Source organism: Anguilla rostrata, chromosome 3, assembly GCF_018555375.3.
Source record: "Anguilla rostrata isolate EN2019 chromosome 3, ASM1855537v3, whole genome shotgun sequence".
NCBI lineage: Eukaryota > Metazoa > Chordata > Actinopteri > Anguilliformes > Anguillidae > Anguilla > Anguilla rostrata.
The window spans coordinates 39091055-39116440 of NC_057935.1; the positions used below are offsets into that span (position 1 = coordinate 39091055).

The following is a 25386-nucleotide window of genomic DNA, read 5'->3' on the forward strand; positions in this document are numbered from 1 at the left end:
AATTGCATTGCTAAATAAAATGTGTTGGTTTTTAGTTCTTTAAAGTTTTTGTGCCACATTGCACTTGATTAATTGAGAGTTGCCATCACAGTTGGAATATCACAGTTCGCATTTAGTCCTGAGCTGTCCGTGGTGCCAGATACACTCCTACATGTCAGATCAGAAACACGTCAATTTCCCCACATCCAAAAAAAATATTCCATTTTTTTAAATTGCACATTTTAAGCTCTGCTTCATACTCTACTTGTGGTTAGTAGGCATTTGCTGACTATGTAATTAGCTGTGGCCTTAGTAAATAAGACATTCATTTCACACAGACTGCGTACGCACCAACACACCCTTGTTGATCACTGGATCATTTGCTCAGAGTAAGATGTCAAAAACAGACACAGAGCTTTCATGTTCATGCTGTCAACAAGAACGCTACAGCTGAATCACTGCACATTATTATTTTTAGGACACAAAAATTAAGTTTGAAGAAATATCTCCAGATGTGCTGAGGATGAGAGGGTGTTTCTGTGTGTTACTGTACTATTGATGAGAGACAGTGTTTCTGCATGTGTTGCAGCGCTTTTGATGAGACACTGTTTGCATGCGTGTTACTGTGATGTTGAAGAGACAGTGTGTCTGTATGTGTTACAGTGTTATTGATGAAAGAGACAGTGTTTATTTCTGTGTTACAGCGCTATTGACGAGAGAGACTGTGTTTCTGTGTGTGTTACAGTGCTATTGATGAGAGAGACGGTGTTTCTGTGAGTGTTACAGTGCTATTGATGAGAGAGACATTGTTTCTGTATGTGTTACAGTGCTATTGATGCGAGACAGAGTTTCTGCTGAGCTATTTATGAAAAAGACAGAGTTCACTGTCCACTGTATTGGAGCATTACTAACTGCGTCCTTGGGGGATTTCATACTTGCAGTGTGCTGGTAAAAAGGTCAGTAGCTGCTCCCTGTGATTTTCTCTCATAACATCCAGATGTCTCCTGTATCCAACGACAGTGACATTACAGCAGAGAGCATTCTGTATGTGTATGCAGTGATAACTCAGTCATTGCCATGGTCAATCAAACAGAGCCAGAGGCCAGTGCAGGCATTTCTGAAGCCCAGTAAAAACATGATAGCTTACTTCGTATGTAAAAGGTTTTAGGGGGGTCATCTTAAAAAAAAAGTATCGCAGAAAATAATACATCTGTTATTGTCAAAGACTGCATACCAAATTGTAGTATACTGTAGCTGCCCACTTTGACTACTGTGCACACACACACACACACACACATGCATGCACGGACACACACACACGTGTGCATGGACATACACACACACACACACACGTATACGCACAGAGTGGCTCTTCACTGCAACAGTCCAAATTCATAGTTTCTTCTGACAGAAACCCAGAGTATGCTGAGGAGGCAGTATGCAGTATGTTGGATGTGACTTCTGAAATCTGAAACCTAATTGTTTTACGTTTACTAATAATTAGAATTTGTGCTGGGTAATACAATGCAGTCAACACACGGTAAAAGAGGTAAAAGAGACATTTATAGCTTTCCTCTGAGGCATCTGTGTCGTCAGTGAGGCATGACAAGGAAGACGTGAAATTCATAGAGCAATATCCCTTGGGTAAAAAGCATACACCCTCACACACACACACACATGCACACACACACGCCTATGTATTCACGCATGCATGCACACAAACTCACTTCACTTTTGGCATGCTCTCTCTCTCTCTCTCTCTCATACACACACATACATGCACATACAAAAATATAGCCACTCGTACACTGAGTAGTATTGTGTGCTCCAACTAGTAGAGTTCTTGTGAGTGCTCATGGTATATAAGAAGAGAAAAAAGGAATGAGGGACTCATATTGGTCTTTTATGGAGAACAAATCACTTCTGCAAATGCATTTATTTTCTCAGATCAGTTCTCCATTCTGTCATGGTCCTGTTTTCCTGTCTGTGTTTCCCCTGTTGGGCCGCCAGATGGCGGCACTTCTGTTTTGTGTCCTGTTCCCCCCCTGTTAATTGTATGATTGTTTCATTGTCTCGTTATCCCATCATTGTTCCCACCTGTGTCTTGTTATCCCCTCCTTCTGGTTTGATTGTTTTTTGAGTTCACCTGTGTCTTGTTACCCCTTGTCTATTTAAGTTCTCTGTTCCCTTGACTCGGGTGCTGGTTCCTTGCGTTTGTTCTTCCTTGTGTTTGTTGCCTATTAATGTTCAAACCATTTATACCTGCCTGCGTTTTTTTTTACCTGTTTGTGTTTGTTCCCGAGTTGTGTTTGTTCCCTGACTTCTTTGTACCTGCCTGCTTGTATTTGTTCCCTGACTTCCATGTACCTGCCTACTTGTGTGTGTTCCCTGACTTCCATGTACCTGCCTGCTTGAGTTTTGTTCCTGACTTGTTTTGTTCCTGACTTGTTTTGTTCCTGACTTTTGTTCCTGACTTGTTTTGTTCCTGACTTGTTTTGTTCCTGACTTGTTAATTTGCCCTTGTGTTCTGCCTACCTGCGTTCTGCCCTGACCGTGTTCTGCCCTGCCCGTGTTTGAGTTCCTCTTGTTTTCTGTTATTTAGAGATTTTTTGAGTTCGTGTTTTTTCCCTTTGTGGCCTTGTCTGTTCCCTGCTTGTTTGCCTGTCTTTAGTAAAGTCTTTGTTCCCCTCCCATTTTGGATTTGTGTTTTCTTTTCCCTCTGCGTTTGGGTTCCCCCTACCCGCGTCGTGACACATTCCAAACAAGGAGATGTTTTGTCTGAGGTTATGTTGATGATCCACTTAATAAAAACTTACAAATCACACTTGGTCCCAATGTTTTTTTGTTTTACTAACATTCATGGCATTCGTGGCCACAAATATTTACTGCTGAGTGTAAAATTCTCACAGGCACACTCAGACAGGAGTCTCATAACCTCTCTATGACAGACATAAGAGCTCATTCAACATGCGGTAGAATTCTATCTGGACACACCTCAACCCTTTGAGTGTCCAGAACCATGCTTTAAACACACATTAGGAAGACATCCAGACATAGTGCCATTTATCTCCACCTCTACCCAGCTCCCATGATACACTGCTGCAAGTGCAGCCAGCAGAGAGCCTGATACACAAGCCGCCCGATGACGCAAAAAGGCCACGAGACAGTTAGCTTCGCAACAATTTAGGGTGAGATTGTGATCAGCTGCCGTGCGGATTGGCTCTCCTACGGTTTCCACGGTAACCAGCCCGGGCTCTCTCTCTCTCTCTCTCTCTCTCTCTCTCCCTGTGCAGTGCTGGGGACGTGCAAAGTCTCAGCCCCTCTGCTCGTGGAAGAAGGGTGTGGGAGACAGTCTCTCCATTTCACCTCTGTGACCAGTCAGCACGTCACCATTTTCAGCTCGCTGTTCTGTTAGAAACACTGACATGCTTTACATTCAGAAAGCTTGATAATAAAGGAATACTAATATCACCAATAAATTAAGTATGATGTGAAAATGCAAAAAAGATTCTGTGTTTTAAAAAAAAACAAATCTAAAGAAAGATAGTGGTTCTGTCACAGAGAGAAGATAAAAGGGTGACAGCATTTATTTACCACAGCAATTCACAAGGACTTTGCATTCATATTCTTTACTGTGATATACCTGGAAAAAGCATGTTGCCAGCATGGTTCACTGTAGAGGTCTGCAGATATACAGTCTCCTCTACCTGAGAGATCTGAAAGAGCTCTCCAAGCCCTCTTTATACAAGAACAGCATTACAATGAGCCAATGTAAAGACTCCACTCCACTTATTCTCATTGTGACCGAACCTCATATTCATATCCAGAAATGTCACAGCCAACCGGGCATTTCAAGGTTTAATATAAACTGCTTCAGCGCAATATGATCGCTCAGGCCTTGTTTGATTGGGAAGAAGGATTTTATAAAAAAATAATCCTATACAGAGGTAGTACAACTCTACACAGGACAGAACAATCACAAATAAAGCCTACTGTTTTCAGTGTGTCAAAAATATCTGATGTATGATATTATATACTACATGCTCCTCAGCATTTTAATAAAGATGAGGCTGAAAGATTCACAACATTTCACCATACTGCCTTCATCAATGAAATGGTGTTGTATGTAAGACGGACGGCTGATGGCAGTCTTACATACAGCACCTATACTGTACCTTATAAACCTATACCTATGCATGTATACATGCACCTCTCTTTTTAAACCAACGGGCTGAAATAAGAAAACAATCCACTTATTTTTACGTAATAAAAACATAATATTGCATAATATAAAATATGGCATAAAACTACACATTAATGCCACGTCTATGCAAAAAATATTATCAGCTTTTTTGTCTTAATCCTGAAGTTTTGATTGCCAAATCTGAATATATTTTATGTTAACCATTATGCATTGACAACATTGAAAATTCTATTTGATTTCTGAGAAAATGAATGACATTTCCCATAAAATTAATCGAGGTTATGCTGCTGTTATTACAAAATAATTGTGGAGCATAACCTTCGCCTTGCTGGTAGCTGGGTCACAGCAACACTTAAATGCAGGCTGAATAATTTAAGGAAGAAACATAATTTCATACAGAGCCGCTCTTCAGAGAAAAACCCATCATGCCTCGGCATGAAAAATTCAGGAATTCAGAAAGGCAATCATCTAAACACAAACTACCAGCCACACTTTTACCCTCATAGGCGAAGGACCTCCCTGAAATAGGCTTGGGCCTCTGGTTGGAGAAGCCTGGAGACTGAGTGAGTGTAGCGTGCTGTGATACAGCCGCTAGATTTTGGGAAGATCACACTTGTCATCCTCCTGTGGTTCTGGGCAAAAGTACAATGTATTGTTTCAGTAGTTTTAGTTGTATCATGATCCATGTTGTACAGTGGCCCATAAGGATGATCACACTTAAAAAACGAAAGTACAAACATGAAGGGAAATGCACACCAAATCAAAACTGCAAATCCAGCATGATCGTCCATTTGCATCGTTTATTTTATTTGGTGCATGTTTCCCTTTATGTTTGTGCTTTTGACTTTGAAGCGCAATCATGCTTGTGGGCCACCGTAATGTTGCAGGGTGATTCATAATTGGTGGTAGCATCACCCATGTTTATGGAGGGTTCAGTCAGCAGGGATCCATGTCTCATCGTTACTACAGCAACCTCCACTGGTCAATGTGGCGCCTGCAAGTCCACAGGTTAAGCTGTACATGAAGTGTCTTCCTTTGCTCTCCGTGCAGGCCAGTGGAATGATCTGCTGTTTGATATGAAGTGGTGTTTGACATCACATGCTTCAGAGGACAGCACATTCCAGCACATTCCTGCACGTTCTAGTGCATGAACAGTTTGGTACTGAATCCAGCAGCCATGCAAGACCTCCTGCATGAATCATTTTCCTTCTGTCTGAATGAGGCAACCTTGTGAACTCCAGTGTGCTAAGAAGTGGTGGCAGACATTGCTTGCATCAAAGGAGAACACGTGCTTGTCGCACTCTCCAGAAACAACAGTGGAAGCTGCAGCAACGAGCACTGTTAAACATCACCAGTCCTTCAAATTCCACTCATCAGCACTCAATAGAATACATCTCCTGATGCATCACTTCTTTTGCTTCCCCATGCTGCAGTCCTGTACAAATGCCTTTGGAAAGATATGGTCCACATTACACCACCATTCAGTAAGGCTGCTGAAGAATATCCTTTCCGGTAGCTTCTCAAGTCTCGGGAGCCTCTAGTACTTTGTACTGCATTCCATCATATATTTGAATGGACTACTTATGCACTGACAACACAAGCATCATTCTTGCAAACAATCAGGACCTGAGTCGCCATGTCACCTTTAAAAAATGTGTGTGAAACAGACCATATTGGTGAGTGTGACATATCACGGTAGTACTTTGATTGAGAAAGGGATCACAGGGGTGTGACTGAAATCAATCACAGTCATGAGAGTTTTAAACAGATCACAGCATTGAGACTACAACATAATGGTGTCAAACATATTGCAGAGGTGAGGGTGGGACACTTCCTTCTGAAGGGAACCCCTTTCCCAGATCATGAGGACAGAGGGTGCCTGGTGTCCAACACAACTCGTACACACAATCACTCTCAGTCCCCCAAACACTGTACTGTAATTTCCACAGCCTTCCACAGACTGAAAGTCTCAGGAAGGTGGATTAGATCTAGCTACAAGTCAAAGTGATGTACCATACTGCTACAAACCTCACAGATAAACAAATGTTCCTGGCTACAGGCTTGTGCATTTCAGCACAACAAACCTCTACAAGAGTAACTGTTTTAGTGTGTGGGGGAATTGTTTGTGTGACACATTAATTCTTTAGTTAGTAAAAGGTCTTTGACATGAGGAGATTTCAGCTGGTTTGATGGGCAGAGTACCAATGCTATTGTTCTTCTTACCTGTCCATAGTCAGTGGTGAGGATCAGGGAGCCATCGGCACAGGTACTGGCAGTGGAAGGGTGGAACTGCTCCTTATCCCTCACCCAGACACGGGCCCCCTGTAACAAATCAGACAACAGTACAGAGTGAGACAGCTATAACTTTATAGTACAAGACTATTGACTGAGACTGCTATAACTTTGCAGTACAAAACTACAGTGAGACTGCTACATGTATAACTTTACAGTACAAAACTAAAGTGAGACTGCTATTACTGTATGGTACAACAGTACAGTACGACTGGCATAACTTTACGCTACAATACTACTAACTGAGACTGCTAAAATTTTACAATACAACAGTAGAAACTAGAAACTGTAAGACTGTACTATAACTGCTATAATTTTATAACAGAACTGCACAGTCTGCTATAACCACACAATACAATAGTACAGAGCCTGCTTTAACTTTATGATACAAAGAGCAAGAATTTCAGCCAAAGTCACAACCTAGCCAAAATAAATTAATTTGGCACTATGACTTCACTTTTGGTTTTTAATACCTCATTTAATGTCATGCTCTCTCTCTCTCTCTCTCTCTTTCTCTGTGACACAGAGCAATTACCCTACCACAGGGGGCTCTGGCCTACCTTCTTATTACTCTTCTTATTATTCTACTGGATTGAATCTTAACTGCCCATAAATACTGTGTGTGTATGTTGGGGGGAGGGGTGCAAAATCACATCCTGCAATGATATAATGGAACAAACTAATTGGGGGAAAGTCACACATTTGGCATGACAGCTGAAGGAAGAATGTGTGAGCGTGACACACATCAGTCAGAACTGGCCACATCTTAGCAGGGACACAAACAGCTCTGCAGAAATTGAAGCGCGGCTCACGACATCACTTCCCCAGGGACAGCAGTGAAACAGCACACTAGTGGATGTAACATTTCAGCTCATGTGGACCCGCTGCCAAGTGAAACCTATGAGGTAATGACACACAGCTCTCCCCAGGGAAATCCCGAGCATCCTTTGGAATGAACAGATCTATATCTCCTGGGCACCGACCTATGGAGCAAACAATTAAGTCGTTTGTCTTTGCATTTGTTTGTTTTTTGTTCATTAGCAGGCCCGTGGTTTGTTTGTCAAGGCAAGATTGATCGGCAAGCAAGAACCCTGTCCCTCACAGAGATCTCCTGATAATCCACTTCTATCACTGAGCTACACTCTTAAATCTACATCGCTTTCTACAAGTGTTCTATGGGAGGAAATATAGGAATTTCCTCAGGTGTGAACATGTTTTCCATACAGTAAGACACAGTATCTTTCAGTCTCTCTGAACAGATGTGCATAACAATGCCAGATGTGCTCAAGGTTGAGTGAGTGAATGGCATCTTCCACTTGAATGGCATCCGATGAGAGCTAACAGGATTCACAGTGTGGAGTCACAGCATGAGGAAGGACTGCAGCAGGCGCTTCGGGCTTCACACAAGCCTCTGCTGCATCAGAGACACGCCCCCTTCTCTCAGCTCAGCACTGCATCGCTACCACAGCATTAAAGGGATAGTTCACTTTCAGGATTTTTTTTTTTTTGTGTGTATTATTTCAGTTTTAATGAAGGCTTCCAATTGGCACGAATAGCTTCTGTTTGTGATGAAGGATATCTTAGACACATATGGAAGTTTCTCATTACCTGTTGGCTTTACAATGGTATATGGGTAATTTCTGGGTTTGTGGTTTAAAGTGATTTTGTGCCTTGAGAGGAAGAATTTCATATGACACATAAAACTTGAGACCACTGCACTCAAGGAAATAAGTACTAGCACAATACAAAAGCAGATACTTATGTTTATAATTGCGAATAAACACTATAAAATGTGCTCATATCTACAGCCCCTGGAAGCACAGCATCACTGTACAAGCTGCTTTGCAGCTGCTTTAATTGTGTTTTTTACCACATACACTAACTTACACTCTCCCATCACTGCATCCCTATGAATGCATTAGCACGCCTCTCTCAGCTCATCGCTGTCATTAACAGGGTGTTAACGCACCTCCTTATGACGTCTGGGGCCTGAACGCTCCGTTCATTACCATTTTAGTTGGCTGCTTCAGAACTCAACAGTATCTGGAGCGTAATGGGAGCATGCCATTTGCTCCAGGCAGAAAGGGCTGCACAGACCTCACTTCACTGGCTCTTAGAAGAGTCACATTCCCATGGCTCATGCCTGGATTCAAAAGGGGCAGCAACAACAGCACCACCGAAGCTCAGGTCATTGAGAAAATCTGGCCAGGATTGGAGGACAGTGTGTACACTCTACATCTTGGGAAATGAGCTACTCCGTGTGGGGGACCCCTTCCCTTTGTTGGATATCTAAACTAGGTTAAGCAATAGCACTTTGGAAACCAGGGTCAGATATAAGAGCTGGCAAACTGGTGGCAGGTATTCTACAGAATCATAATATGCAACGTGCTGGAGAATATTCTTGATCATTTTCTAGAATGTTCTAGCAGTCTAAGCTTCTTTTGAACATAAAAACATCTGAAGACATGAACGGGCCATCCAACCCTATCAAGCTCCCCATGGATTCTAGAGATAGAAATACTGACGGTTACATTTGGTATCTTTGTGGAAGTGCTTGAGAGGACTTTTTATTCTGGGTTTGAAAGTGAAGATAAAAAAGATGCAAACTGATCAATTTTCTGCTATGTGAGGTAAAGACGGTGTTTTCCAAAGGTAGGAACTATGAGATTAAACATGGTCAAAGTCAGGCGGCTGATTGGACTTTCGGAGTGCTTGTCAAAGCAAGGATTAGAGAATAGTTATTATCGACCAAAATATCCTCGACTGTAAAAGGCTCATCCTGTTTGGGGGGGGGGGGGGGGGATGCGAGGAAGGAGTAAATTGAGGAGGTTTTATTTATAGCAGATGCCCGCCTCAATCCAGCAGCAGCCAAAGCCCTGTGACACTGGCCACCTCAGGCCAGGACTAATAATGTAGAAACCCCCGCAAAAGTAAAAGCCCAGCTAGCAGCCTGTGGAGAAAGTTAAGTCCAGCCCTTTCATCTATGTGAGTCTGCCCCCAGCAGAAACGCTCAGCACACTGACCCCTCCCCTTCTCCAGCAGCTCTGCTGGAGCTGACCTCTGGTGCTAGCCACCAAGACTGCAAAGCCTATTTCTGCCCCAGTTCCTGACCCAGTGCTGGCAGAAGAAGTGAATCCTGCCCCTGCACCTCTCAGGAAAGTGTGCGCTACAACAATAACCGGCCGTGTGCAGTGACTCACACAGTGAGAGTCACACAGTGCCAGTGACTGGCCATATCCAAGGACGTGCTGTTTCAGGGAAGCTGCCCTCATAATTTGGCTGAACTGATTGGGAACCAGCTGCAGAGTTAAAATGCTGAATAAGAAAATGTCCCCTATGACACAGCAGAGAAATCACCTGAGTATAATTTACACTCTCAACCAAACCACACCTGCACCTCATTACTCTCTACCAAACCCCACCTCCCTCCCATTAACCTTTCTGTCAGACCACGCCCCCCTCTCATTATCCTTTCTATCGAACCTTTCTTCACCGTATGACATCTTCCTGCCACATCCAGCAAACGGCTCCAGATGCAGGGGAATGTGTCTGGAGTGAAGCAGCCTCCGCTGCAGGTATTATTCATGAGTTTTCTCTTTCACTGTCTGAGTCCCCCTTCCCCCACAGACAGCCCAGCACAACGTGCAGTGATACACAGAGACTGTAGTGCTTTTGCACCACAGAAACACACATTTAGCACATTTACAGAGCTCACACCCACTGCCTTCAAATACATTATCATGTAGCCTGTTGTCAATCACATTATTTCAATGTACAATGGAAGGAGGAACCGTGAAGACTGCAAAGCCCATAAAGCCAGTCTGCCTGAAGAACTCCACATCCCTCCCTCACTCGTTCACTGTCACAGTTCTCCATTCCTGTTCAGCCCCATCGGTCCTCTGTCGTGCTTGAATGAACAGGCCGGGCCATTCACTCACACTCATATCCTACCCAGCAACTCTGTGCCATACAGTCAGACTCATATCCTACCCAGCAACTCTGTGCCATACAGTCAGACTCATATCCTGCCCAGCAACACTGGGCCATACACTCAGACTCATATCCTACCCTGCAACACTGAGCCATACACTCAGACTCATATCCTACCCTGCAACACTGTGCCATACAGTCAGACTCATATCCTACCCTGCAACACTGAGCCATACAGTCAGACTCATATCCTACCCTGCAACACTGTGCCATACAGTCAAACTCATATCCTACCCTGCAACACTAAATATAAATGCAATTTGGCAGTTGCACTACAGCTCTGAACGCTGTGCGTGAAACGGGCACCAACCAAACTGCTTCCACACGCAGAGATCTGATCCCAACCCGCACTGCTGACGAGCAGACTGAGAAAGAATCCGACGGAGAACGGTCTGGATTAAGGCCGGGGCGGACCAGAGCTCTTTGATCAAATCCCGCCGTGAAGAGAGAAGGAGCGTGGAACCAGACGGCCAAGATCGATCCGGTGGTGGAGCCGCGCCGTACCCGCCATACCGCTATCCCACGAGCCCTTCGAACAGCTCCACAGGGAGCAAGGGGAACGGTAAGTGTGCAGGCCCAGGTCACGGGGCCAGCTCAATAAGTGCAGCTCATCACATTCCGTACGCAGAGGCATGCATAACCAGGCTGAAAATGAGGCCGCGGGCCGCCGGTATGAATCCTGAAGCAGGTCTGTGCCTCCCTCTGCCCCGGCCCACAGGCCCTCTGCGTCTCCCGCCACCAGCTGTGTGCGTCCCAGGTGTGCGCTAGCCAGCCCCTCCCTGTTCAAAACCCCTATTCTGACTATGTTACGGGGATAATCTGCTTTAATATACAATCACTCCCCATACATGCATTAAAACAGGCACAGCTTTCTACTTATACAGTCTACATTCAAATGAAACACAATACAGTCTACATTCAAATGAAAAACGCATTGTAATGTGTGCCACTCTAAAGGGTGTCAGTAGGAGATGGCAGGCCAGATTTGAGAATGAATCACATTTTGTATTTCACTGAAGCTATGACCTTTCCGGAATCTTCCAAAGGCAGTTTTTTCAATGCTAAATCATAAAGTCGGCTACAGGGATGCAGATAAGTCACGTTGATCAGTGACGCGGGTCTTTAATTGCAAAGTTCTCTCATTTGAGACATGAGAGGTAAAGGTCTCATTTCTGATTGGGCGAATTTGATGACGTTCAGACTGTATAACTGCAGAATTGCCCTTGAGAAACAAGCGTCTTCAAAATGCAGCTGTACAACAGAACCAACACAATTCAGCACAGCAACACAGGACTAATCGTCCAAGAGCTCCATATTTCATCACACCACCAGTCAGCCACATTCAATCCAGAAACCTTCTTTTCAATCGAGTTTTGATTAAAATATAACATATACACAGTACCTGTATATCAAACACGATATATCTACTATAACTGAAATCTTAGCAAATATGTTGTTTTAGTCTTTGGGATAGCCTGTTCAATAGCTTCTAGTTAAATAATCTTGAAAAATAATCACTGTGTTTGCTGTTATAAAAGACGAGTAGTGTGGTAAAAAAAAATAGACAGTTGTGTTTTTTCAGAAGTGAAATCTTTGTGCACATGAGCCGGTTTCTTTATTAGTAATGAGCAAAGAATCTGCATTTTCTGGGAAGATTAGTGGGAATAATGTTCCTATGTCCTTTCTTCAACAGCTGAAGAACTGCAGAAGGGAGAGTACACAGCCTTCAAAAGAAAAAATTCTGCTTCATTTTCTTAAATTCTAATAAATAGTAAATAAATAGTATAATTCACAAAAACAACTTCCTTCTAAACCTAAAACCTTTACACAGGTGCAGGTTTTATTCCACCAAGCACAGCATTCTTATAAATAAATTATATCCTTTATTTCCAGCTTTTACTTCTGCCTGTGCACTGAAGCTTTAAACTATGGAGGCATTACATTTAGGAGATTTAATTCGGCACAGGGAAGCATTTTTGGAATAACCCTTTCAAAACTACACAGAAGAACATCAGAGCCTGTAGGGGCTGTTTTTCCCCCATCTGTTCCACCCACACACATTTCTGACTGCTCATGCAATATTTTACTGTTGTGTGTTTGCCTGCTATTTTCCCGTAATTCTTTCTAATTGGTTCACTTCTACCTCATACCACAACATACTGCAGTGAATAATATAATATAATATATGCCAAACAACATTGATGAAAAGATAGTGGGTCGTGTTAAACTGCTTTATTGTTTTATTTATTGCAAATAAATAAACATTTAGTTAACTTGCTGCCAAGCTAAAGTGTTGGCGATAGATAGTTAACGCATGCAGGCTAGCACTCTTTAGCTTTCTTTGCCAGCTTGATAGTCACTGTATAACGATGCTATGTCCTCTACACCCTCTTCAGTCTAACACTGCATTTCACACAATCTTCACTCTTCCCCATAACCCTCCATCTGGCACTCCTCCATCCTCAGCCTCACACTCTGCATCTAACCTTTCTCTAATAGGTATACCCTACCACTTGGTAGCTTTTATCGGTTAGCACATGACAGCAGTCAATCAGGAATGGTGCAGTATATTCAAGGAGGCGCCTCCGTCGTGAAAGCAGGTTTTATATATGTAACACAGCATGCTGCAATATGGCAGCATGAGAGAAACAGGCCTGCTACTCAGCATCTGAGCTGAGCCACATATTAATTCATAATGGAGGGGGCAGCTGATCAGAAACTCACTAATGGATGTGGATCCCTTGGGAGAGATGCCCCCCCCACCACTCAGGAGGAGGCAGGAGGAGAGTAGCGGGGAGTCACTAAATGCATCAGGGTCCTCCTGAGAGACAGAAACATTAACCCCAGACTTTCCCACACACCCTCCTCCCCCTCTAGCTTATACAGATGTGCAGAGAGGCCAGCCTGAGGTAGCCTATATGGTTGAATGGCTTCCCCCATTAACAGTAGCAGAATTCCCTCTGTGCCCCAGAGAGAATCCATTCACCAAGCTTGGTCCAAATTCAACCATCACCTGTTCACAGCACACAGATGGACACAAAGGGTTGATCAAATGTTAATCTTTGGCCCACCTCCTGCAGGACAGAATAATGAGCTGGAATAGGAACACCCAACTACTACTGTATGTGGTTACTATTTTATGGGGGTATTATTGTCTCATAAATAAATAAATAAATAAATAGTACAAACCTTACACAAATAAACTGTGATTCACAAATATTTTTCATAAATTACAAACAAAATATTTGGTTCACAAATATGTTTTAGCATTCACACACAAATCTATCCAAAACAGACAAATATAACTGACTGACAAATAAATGTAATTGGTTTGCAAAAAAATGGAACTCGTTCAGAAATAAATTCAGCTGGTTCACAAACAAATCTCTCCCAGAAAATGACTTGATGTGCGGTTACGCATCGCTTGGTACGTGTGGAATCGCTTGCATTCATTTGTGTATTTCTGAGGCAATTCTCACAGCAAGAGATGCAAATAAATCCATAAATAGACTTGCTTTTCACTGAGTCTAGTCCAGCTAATCAGATTTTAAGACATTCTTTCGTTCACGCCCACAGTACCAATCACAGCATGTATGTGCTCACTTCAATCAATTGGGAGGAGTTGATGAAACAAAAAATGGTGAACATGGCCGCACTTAAAAACATGCAAAATGTGAGTATCATCCTAATAACAGTCAGAAATTTGCAGTTAGCTTGCTAATTTGCACACTTATTGAATACAGTCCTTGCTAACGTCCCACAACAAAATACTGCAAATGATTTCTTGCTTAACATAGTAACTTTGCCAGCCATAGGCAACTAGCTAACATCAGTGTGCGTCAAGCTGTGGTTCAAACGACCTATCCTCGCCTTCAGCACTATAGTAACACTAGCTCCATCTTTAGTTTTATTTTAAAATTAGTGGTTGTGCAGGAACTTTCTGCAGAGGTGGAAAGTGCCACTCAAGAGCTAGTTCAGATAATTGCCAAGGATACAGTGCGGGTGGAGTGTGGATACAATGTGTATACACCGGGGGTACAGTGCGGGAACAGTGGGAGGTACAGTGTGGTTTCAGTGCGCCAACAGTATGTTGGGATATTATAAGGGGTATGACAGAGATCCTAGGGATGGTTTTCATTTTTATTCTGGAATAATACATAATAAATAAGAATTCTGAATAATAGCAGGAATAAACTGTAACAGCATGATCCTTTAAGTAATAATTGCTTCATCACAAAATAAAGACATACAGGACAGCTTTGGAATTGGAGGGGGTGTTTGGCCTGTCTGGGAAGAGCTGTAAACTATGTCAAATAATGATGGACTGGACTCACACAGGCATTGAAAAAACAGCGAAAAGGTTAAAAATGCGCAGACTCTTAATCAGCTCTAGATGTAAGTGTTTTACCCTCTGAAGCCATAATTCTGTGAATGTATTTTTATCTGGCCTATAGTCAGAGGTCTTGTGTACAAAGAGCAAAGTGAACTTCTGCTGACCATGTGCTGACCGTGTGCTGATGTCGGCGGTTTTTTGGCATTTCGGAAGGGCAGCTGGCCGTCCTACCTCAGCTCTGATCACAGCTGAACGGCAGGGTCACTGAGCAGGAGGGCGGAAGTAATTTTGGGAATGAGGCTAAATCACAAGGACAAGTTCACATTGCCCTGGAGGTCTGGATCGGGACCAGCTTTGCCTCAGGTTCAGCAGAGTCCTCAAAGGGGGTCATCCGCTGACTCATTCCTACCCTTTGACCCCTGTCTGCCTGCCTTCCAATTTGAATGGGCAAAAAAAGTTGAAAGACACAGATGATGAAGTTGATGAGTGATGTCATAGGATGTGTAAACGCTGCACTGCTCATAAGCATGTATTGTGCTTGTATGGTGTTATATAGATCCTGTATATAGTGACAGTTCCTAGATCTGTCTGTGCACATAATGTCCCATTTCATAATCTTCTTTTTTATACATATATACAGGTAGATGCTAATAATCAGTAGAAACTTGTAATCACTGTAACTGCTATACAAAGGTTACAATCTTTTTGTGTGTTCTAGGCAAAACAGACAGACCAGCTCCAAAAAGGCTCTCTAAAATAACAAGGAATAAAATAAAGTTCACGTTGCAATTGAACGCAGAGCCCTTATAGTGCCCCGCTGAAGTGATGTCTACAACAACCACATTGAGACAGCCATTATGCATCACAACAAGCAACGTCACACAGAGACCGCTTGGAGCTAAAACAGGAAACTCCCACATCTGTTCTTTGCAGAATAATACCATGCTGTGTTTACTAGGCTTGTAGACTTGCGTATCTAAATCTCAGGGATTTGCAGGTCTCTGTAGGCAGATAATGAATGGGTCACAGCAGGTGCATGCAGGCAGTGTACGGAAAAGGCAATTCCCCGGTGGTGGAAAATCCAGCTTCAGGAGGTAAAAGTGTTCCTCAGTATTTAGTGCCAATCACCTTGATTTGCTGATTAGCACAGTTCTTCAGCCAGGAGGCAGAACTAGTTAGTGAAATCAGCTGGCTGAGTTGATGGGTGAAAGAAACACATGGCAAGACTTTTACTTTCCAACTCCACACTTCCCCTTGAACTGAGAGGCACTATATTTCTATCTCCGGGTGAAATGGACAGTGGGAATATGGTGGTGTGAAAGAGTACAGAGAGCTGCATGTCGATGTAAACATGCCACCCCTTACGGAGGGAGAGACTCCACGTCTCCTCTGTCACCCCATCCACCTTGCGGTACTATTACCTCATCATGCCCTGAGTGGCCTCACATTTTAACAACTCATCACCCTGTCCTCACACCTCAGCCACCCATCCCCCCACCCTCACACCTCATCCTATAATACCAGAGAGACGTTTGGTAGTGAGGGAAAAGTCTAACCTGTGCGATGAGACAAAATAGAACTAAACACTTGGGCAGAGTTTACATGTCTAGTTATTACTGTACTCGCGTTATAAATAAAGCCATGCACGCTGTATCAGGGTGTTTTGCAACGATGGCTACAATAAATTGATTTCCAGGCGGATTAGCTGTGTAGCGCTGTGGAGGAATGCCACAGCAAGCCGAGGGAAACCAGTTCAGGGTTTTAAGCTCCTCAAAAATCCCTTTACTTGGGTCTGAAAAGAGCCCTCTTCTACTGTCATGACAACCATAACTCAGGGTCTGGGGAGACATGTCTCAGGCCGGCCAGAGCCAGTCACATCATATATTATATGATTCTATAACTCATATTTCAGTGTGGGGAAATAAAATCACACTGTGCAGATAGAAATATCACAAAATTCAATGGGGAGTGAAAGAGGACAAACATATATTTAGACATTAGCAAATTGACATGTGCACGTGAACACATTTATACATATGCAAACATATAAATGCATTTACATGCTTACACATATTTGCTCATGTAGCTAATGTAGGACTTACGTGTGTCCTCATTTTGAACATTTAAACACATACTCAAGTAGCAGAGCTGAGTTAAGACTTCCAGCAAATCTACCAAAAAACACTCCCCAAGCAGTTCAGAATGTGGAGTGTTAATCCCTCCATAATAAAAAGCCACTGCCACATAAAAGGATTTATCTCTGTTGCTACCATGGAAACAGAAGCATGGTAAATCACAAGTTGTTAATATGAATTAGCTCTTTGTGAAATTGAATGATTAGAGAGAGAGAGAGCGGTAAATATTTAGGGTATGCCCTGGATTGATGCCTGGCACACCAACGCACATTCCCACAGCTGTAATTTAATGAGCTCTGGAATTGCATAAGAAAATAATCACATTTGTGAATAAATAGACTATTCATTGAGAGCATATATACTTATAATGAAGGTAAATAAGAGACAGGAGAAGCATATGCCAGCTGGGTCATGAAAGAGATCTTTCTCTTCCCCCATAGATAATGACAGGGGTGGCAGCACTGCCCCCACACTGAGCCCCGCCCCCTCACACCTCCCCTCTGCACAGTGTGAGGAGCGGGATGAATCATTCTGCTCCTAATGCTCCAGGATGCTCATCTCAGGCAGCTCAGCAACACAACAGCACAGCAGCAGGCTTTTGTGTGTGTTTATGCATGTGTGTGTGTGCGTGTGAGGGTGTGTGAGTGTGTGTGTGTGTGTGTGTGTGTGTGTGAGGGTGTGTGAGTGTGTGTGTGTGTGTGTGTGTGTGTGTGAGTGTATGTGTGAGTGTGCGTGTGTGTGTGCGTGTGTGTGTGTGTGTGTGTGTGCGCATGTCTACATGTGTGTGTCTCTGTTGTTCTTCCTGCACTGTATCCCTGTGCTATATCCATTTGTTATATTCTTGTTCTCACACTGCTATCTATTTGTGCTTTATCCCAGGGTGGGCGCACACACAAACACACATAGACAAACACTCAAACACAATCAATCTTACACATACACAGAAGTGCCGATGAGACACAATGGATCATAAATCTTGGTGTACAAACACAATAACTGTACCATGTCATCTTATGACATAAGTTTCAGATTATCAACCTCCTGGTGACTATGCTAAATACACTTTTATGTTAGACCTTAATTAATGATTATCTGCATTTTGTAAAGCATGTGTGTTTTATATTGGTGTGTACTGTGACTCCTCCCAAGGTTTTTCAAATAACACACGTCAATGAGTCATGTGAAACTTTGGGGCTAAATAAAGGTTCAATCAAATAAATATTCAGAGCCTCTCCCACCTGTACAGTGTTAAAACTAGTTCAGTTTTGGTGACGCCATTACATTGGATTAGACGACTCCAGTCAGAGTGACCTTTATCCATCCCATTCAGTGTATACGCCTAAGTGCAGCTTTAGTGCGAGGTGTTACACGTACAGGTTTGTTCCAAGCCAAGACAACCCCCCGCAGTCAGAAAGCAAAGCTCTCTCTACGGGCATGTTCACACTAACATTACGCTCAGAACAAAACCGTGCCCTCATTCCATCCGATCTATGCAACCATTAACACAAAATACGATGCCCTGACCCATATAGTACATCCTCCTCCTTAATATTACATAACCGTCATCAGGCCGTGGCTTTTCGCAGAAAATTTGTCTCACACATAACTGCCTTCCTCCGACTGGACAGGCGCAACAAAGGCTGTTGTGTGTTTCAGTGCTGGAGACGTAGTGGTGCGCCTGGAGAGAGGAACGACCTTGCTGAGGACCAGGGCATCCATTCTCTGGACTTTTCTGAAGATGCGATCCCAAACTGAGACCCCATCCTGAGCCGAAGCAGAAAGGTTGTGCTTTATCTCCGGGGACAGTGTCAGCAACCTTACAGTGAATACCACAGTACAAGGGCAGTCCAAGAGCAGATGTTCTACAGTACATCTGGCTCTGTTCCAGCCCTACATGAAACAGCATGATGTCAAGAGGGCATGCTTTTGGGTAAAAACCAGTTTCAGGGCAAAGCACCTATTTTAATCAAGATGGCTCACTGAACACAGGAAAAAAATTCACATTTATTCCGCAATGTTCAGGTCACTAGTTTCCTCTTCCCTTTATGATTTAAATACTGTAAGTGGCTTCTTGGTTTTCACAACACTCAAAGCTTTCTTTATGCAATATACTGTCAAACTAATCTTATCATCTGCTTTTAATCTGGGTCATGTTAATCTGGAGTGTGTTAATCTGCTGTGCCAATCTACTGGGCTTTGATCAGCCATGTGTTAATCTGGGATGTGTTCATTTTGTGAGCGTTAATATGTGTTAATCTATTCTGTGCTAATCTGGCATGTGTTCAACTGTTGTGTGTTAATCTGTTGTGTGTTAACCCTTTAACATTATGCTGTTAACATATATACCCTTTGTTAATATATAGGTGCATCTGTATCTTAAAGGGACAGTTACTTTTCTGTAGCTTTAACATTATTCTGGTTTTAGTGTACATTTTTCAGTGAAAGATAGATGCTTACAATTTCCAGCGACCTGCCAATTTTACAATAGCTAGTCTAGGGGCATTCATGGGTTTAAATTTGGTTTTCATGAGAAACTTCTGTAAGTATCAAAAATATCCTTCATCCTTTTTTTCACATTGGCTATTTGTTAATGAGCAGTGCGTTCATCTATTAATGGACCATTTACAACACAAATAAAAGCCATTCAGATGTGGAATAACTTTTGTGACCCCCAAATCTTTCATCTTCTTGTTAGCATTATCCTACTGATTGTGGTGCTCGTGAACACCAGGGCTACACACCGAAGTCCACAGCAACTGCTCTACCTTCTCAAGAGCAGTTCAGGTGGGTACAAAATATGTGATGCTTAAATGAAATACCATGGGTGCAATAGTACCATCATTCCACCAATCAGAGGATAGAAGAGGTGAAACGCCAAAGGTATTTTTCTTTAAATGCCTTATTCAGTTTTTTTTTGGATATCATTGAAAATACTTTTCTATAACACCACTTTAAACATTCTACAGCCTCCATCACTCTTCTTTGCTGCACACCCTATTTGAACTCTAAAAATAAAAACATTTGGTTTAAATTAGTTCTTGCTTTCAGCTTTGTGCTGAATGAAATCATGAAATATATTTAATTTAATATATTCTCCACAATTTCATGGATTTGCCATCACAAATCTTCATGTTGACTGTTATAACTTTTTTAAAGTCAGACTTTCTTTAGCATTATACTGCCCTGAAGCAATTTTTTTTTGAATAAATTATTCACATACAGAAGATACAGAAGAATGCAATCTAGGTCAAGTCTGAGAGTGCCAAGTAAAGAAGGAAGTACCAACCTTGCACTCCCACTTTCAGAGACCTGAAACCTCAAAGATTTTTTTTTGGCTGTAAAGTTTGACTCCCTTTGATAAACTACAAATATTTGATTCATTATAGATTTCTAAATTCCCAGGTAGACAATATAATTACTTGAACTATCATGGTGTATGGAATTTGTTGTTCTCAAAAGAATTGAAGGAAAATACTACTGCATACCAAACAGGTTTTGTCTCAATTTAATTTCAATTGAAATCCACAGAATAATTTATCTTCAAATCTTAATTCCAATTAGAATGCTCAATGATTCCTGAAATTCAAATTCATGTATCAAAATTCAGATTCTTCAAATCAGAATTGAAGTGGAAGAAATCATGGTGAGCTTTTCAGTTTGCACAAAACTCGGTCTTGTCGTACATACAGTAAAATTCCGCATAATCAGCCTCAATAAAACCAGAAGGAACATGGATACATGAAAGGCTGGACCAACCATTAAGAATTAAAATAATCATGGCAGCTGGTACACTTCCAAGATGTGAATTTGTAAAAACAAATTCATTCTACAAAATGTTTTGGTTCCATTTTTTCTTGCTTTCACATTCACAATCAATCACATACAGTCCAGAAGTCATAGCTTGCACTAAGAGTGCAAGTATGCATGTATGAACTGCACTTGTGTAAAAGCTGACACTTTGCCATGCTGTCAGTCTTTCAATAAATTCATTGAATTTAAATTAATGTTCTGAACTGACTGAATTGAAAGAGATTTAAAATAGCATGTTGTGCATTCTGGGGTGCCCTCTTTAAAAGTGATGGGGGATATTGCTTTATCAAAAATCCTAAAATTATTTGAGAAATTAATGTCATAATGTCTCTACTCTAGTCTCTACTCCTTTAATCTATTAAAAGATATTATTCTAAACTACAAAGCATTACAATCTGTTTACAACATTTTAGTCCAGCTGTACAAAAGTATATATTGTGAAATACTTTCAATATCCAATGTTCTTTAGACCGCAAAGGAGCAAGTGGTATTTTTTTACTGTGGATCACCTTCAAGCCATACACAAAACTGAGACAGATCTTAATAATACAATGGTGATGTTATTGCAAAAATGCTACAGCCACACCAGTGTTTCACAATGACACAATGCTCAGACACTATTGTGAATACATTGATAGTAAATTGTTATAAATCACCCTTTAGACCCTTTGATCTCAGCACAGTGAGTCCTGGTGGATGGATAGAGTGTGATAGAGGTTTCAGTTCCTAAGCCCAGTTTTTTTCCCTACCATTTTGAACTGACCTACAATAACCATAGGACCATCCGGCATCCCTGTAGCCTCCTCCATGAATTCAAGTGCATGCAGGCAATCATGTGCTCTTTTCCGCCGCATGTACCGCCAGCCTCTGCTCCCTTCTTACTCCCAGGCCACCAGCTGAGTCACGCACTCACAGTGGCAGAGTGCACTTCATACACGAGTGCAGGCACCCAATCAGCTGCAGTCCCAGTCACGCTTGTGAGATGAGACCTGGAAAATTCCAAATAATTATCTTCCTCCCTATCTCCCCAACCAATTGTGAGCCACCTAGTAGCTTAAACTGTGGTCAGGATTCCATACCAGATCATGGGCCACATCCGAAAACTGGAAGCCAATGTCTTCGCAAGATATGCCATCCTACAAGCCTGATGTTCTTCACATTTTGAAGAGCTTAATACCACACTGACAGAAATGAGATGGTCTTGTAAGTTATGACAGCATAACAAGAGGACATAAGTTACCAAAAAGTGGTAATTGGTAAAGGGTACATTTTGCACTGATAGTATATCGTGTCTTCTCACAGAGATTTTAATGTATGGAATAGTGCCTTACTCTATTATACTATATAGGTTATCCCATTATACTGTAATGCTCAATACCAGGTTTAATACAGTACTGGATATGTGTCAAGAGTAATCTACACTGTAGATATTGCAGTTGTTGCATGTCCCCAGGAATTCTACTTCTGTCACCCAAGCCTACCCTAAAGAGGTGGTGGAAGTTGTCTACACCAGAAGCAAAGACGTTGTGTGGACCAGGTGCGAATCAGGTACGCACCTGCTGCAGCACAGCTTTGCAGTACACGATGGTTCTATATTTTTGACTTGCTGTGTGACACAGTGCAGTGTTTACCTACATCAGACTAATTTCTCTGATCACTGAATCATCTACATTATTTGATGGAGCTATAATAGTGTTATCCTTATTTCAGAAAAAAGTAACACAACTATGAAAGACAAAATGGAATTTCCAATGGATATTTGTCCCAATGATGTGTTCAGCCTCAGCAATTTCAAGTTCACAAGCTACTACAAGCACTAACTAGGCTGTCATCACCATGAATTATTCATTTAACCTATCTTTCTGGTGCTGGTGTATTTTATTCATTGCATGAAAATTTTACTAATTTATTCACACAATAGTGTTTAAAGGCAGCGATCTAATTTCTGAAAAATGGAGAGGGGGAAGAGATACACTATATGACCAAAAGTATCTGGACAAATGTACCCCTTGGTCTGAGGTTGTTTTTCATGGTTTGGGCTTGGCCCCTTAGTTCCAGTGAAGGCAAATCTTAATGCTACAGCATGAAATCACTTTGAAGACAATTCTGTGCTTCCCCAGCAGTTTGGGGAAGGCCCTTGCCTGTTTCAGCATGACAATGCCCCCAGGTGTGGAAGAACTTGACTGGCCTGCACAGAGCCCTGATCTCAACAACCAACACCTTTGAGATCAATTGGAAAGCCAACTGCGAGCCAGGCCCAATTACTCAATCAGTACCCGACCTCACTAATGCTCTTCAGGATGAATGAAAGCAAATCCCTGGAGCAATGCTCCAATATCTAGTATGCAGCCTTCCCAGAAGAGTGGAGGTTCTTATAGCAGCAAAGGGTGGACCAACTCCATATTAATGCCCAAAACTTTGAATGGGTGTCAGGTGTCCACATACTTATTGACCATGTGGTGTATATCAAGGTGTTGGAAGGAGCTGGCATATCCACAAAACCGTTCAATAAATTTCATCATGGTAGTTTCCATTTTGTAAGTAATTTTTCATTTGAATATAATAATCAATACAATTTGTTTAAAAAAGGTTCTTTTTATGAGCTAGAGCTGAAAGAACTGCTGATGATGCAAACACAAAAAGGAGAGGGTTTGCTTTTTACTAATGCCGAGAATTAAGAATGCTATAGCAGCCATTAAGTGACTAGAATAGACAAGGGGTCAAATCACACTGCACAGTTACTCTCAGCACTGAAGCCATTTTGGTATTGCTAATAAAAAGGGCTAATGTTGTTAAAGTGTTATTAATGAGACTGTCTTTATGAGATATTAAACACACTCCCTCCTCATGCAGCAAAGTACAAAGTCATAACAGCCTGCAGATAACGAAGAACAGAATCTACAGTAAATCTGAACAGCCTGAATATTCCCAGAGGAGTGACACTGAATACTGTCCCATCATCATTTGGCCTGGCATCACAGTGAGGGTTGAGAAGAAGGGATCATCTTTTATTGTTTTCCTTCCCAAAGTAAGCAAGTGAGGAAAAGATACAAAAAAAGGTCTGAAGAAAGTTCTGGACAATCAGAGGGGGATCTGTCCATCCAATTTTCAACCAACGGGATCAATGTGTCTGTGCACAAATTCAAGTTTACAGATTTCATCACTGAAGGGCTTATCAGGTCAATATCACAGAGATTTAACTGAAAGTAATAGCTTTCATTTTCCCATAATACATTTTACAAGGGCAACTGGTGAAGTACAGCCTCATGTGTCATACTACAGGTGAACAATTGCAAGCTAAGTGCATCACATTGTCTAGTGAGACAGATTTTTTTCTTTCTTATTGTCATTGTCAGCAGCAGTAGGGAACCATAAGGACATAATAACCAATCAGATTAAAGATGTGTAAATCTTCCCCCATTTAAAACTTTACTTCACCCACAAGTGACCAATTGTGGGAGGCCAAAGCAATGCCAAGTTGATGAGTGGCTTCAACCTTGGATCTTAGCAATGGCTAAGAGGCTGGTGAAATCCAGGCTAGGTGAAATGCCAAGGCACAAGATGGAGGTGTGTCAGATAGACACTGGATTTCTGGGACAAGAATGCAGGGAGGGTGATCACTCAGCCATGGAAATGTGAGGTGTGTGAGGAGGAATCAGGGAGGTGTCATTCAGCTTGTTTATAATGCATCTCAGCTGCTGATGCATGCTGGAATTATTGTCATACATGGACCGTACTGACAGGCAAACAGAGAAAAAAGCAGGCAGACACAGCACAGAACACTGGTACTGGTACAATATGCAATACGGACTGTATTGTTTTTCATCAGAAAGGTTACATGGAATTGCAGCATGATGATACCTGTTGTGCTTAAATGTTTTTCTTCAGTGAGTCGACTTCACTGAGTCGCCTTCCATATGAGCACAACAGGAAACAGATTCACAAAGTCAAATGGACAATTTACCCAAACACACCCTCACCCCATTACCCAAACACATCCTCACTCTCCACTACCTGAACACACACACACCAACCACTACCCAAACACACCCTCACCCCTCTTACCCAAAAACACACTCTCCCTCAATTATCCAAACACACAATCACCCCTGTAAGCCGAAAATGCTCTCTCCGTCAAGTACAGTTTGAGGAACAATCAAGTGTGTTTGCACCCCCACTCTTCACTACCTGAACACAAATGCATCCACCACTGCCCACACACACCCTCACCTCCTTATCCAAGCACACTCTCCTGTTCCAGTGTGTGGGCACACCTCATGGGCTGGTATCATATTGTGGACAGCTTTCCACAGGGCAGCTCATAACTGGAAGTTGCTTTGCCCAGGGAGAGAGTATCACATGTGTGTATCTCAGCCCACCTCAGCAACCTCTACTCTTCAATCATCTTGTACTCATTTGCCACAATGGCCAGTAAGCACCACTACTGGATTATGCAAAGCTTTTCAGGGCTCTCCCAAGCTGAAGAGGGGGCTGCAGCTATCAAATGATTCTGTGAATACAAATGGACATTCAAAATCAAGAGAAAAATCAGGTTAAAAACAGAACAAAGACATATAATACTCTGTAATTAATTTACCATCATAGGAAATGTGTTTTGGGGAAATATGCTGTAGTGGGGAGTT

General features: G+C 42.1%; 1 protein-coding gene across 1 annotated transcript in view; it reads right to left on the minus strand.

Annotated features, from left to right (window-relative positions):
- myo10l3 (myosin X, like 3) overlaps positions 1 to 25386 on the minus strand; it is a 64050-nt gene that overhangs the window by 33025 nt on the left and 5639 nt on the right. Inside the window, exon 2 of the mRNA XM_064327509.1 lies at positions 6407 to 6505. Coding sequence (XP_064183579.1) covers positions 6407 to 6505 — 99 coding nt within the window. The remainder of the gene's footprint in view (positions 1 to 6406; positions 6506 to 25386) is intronic.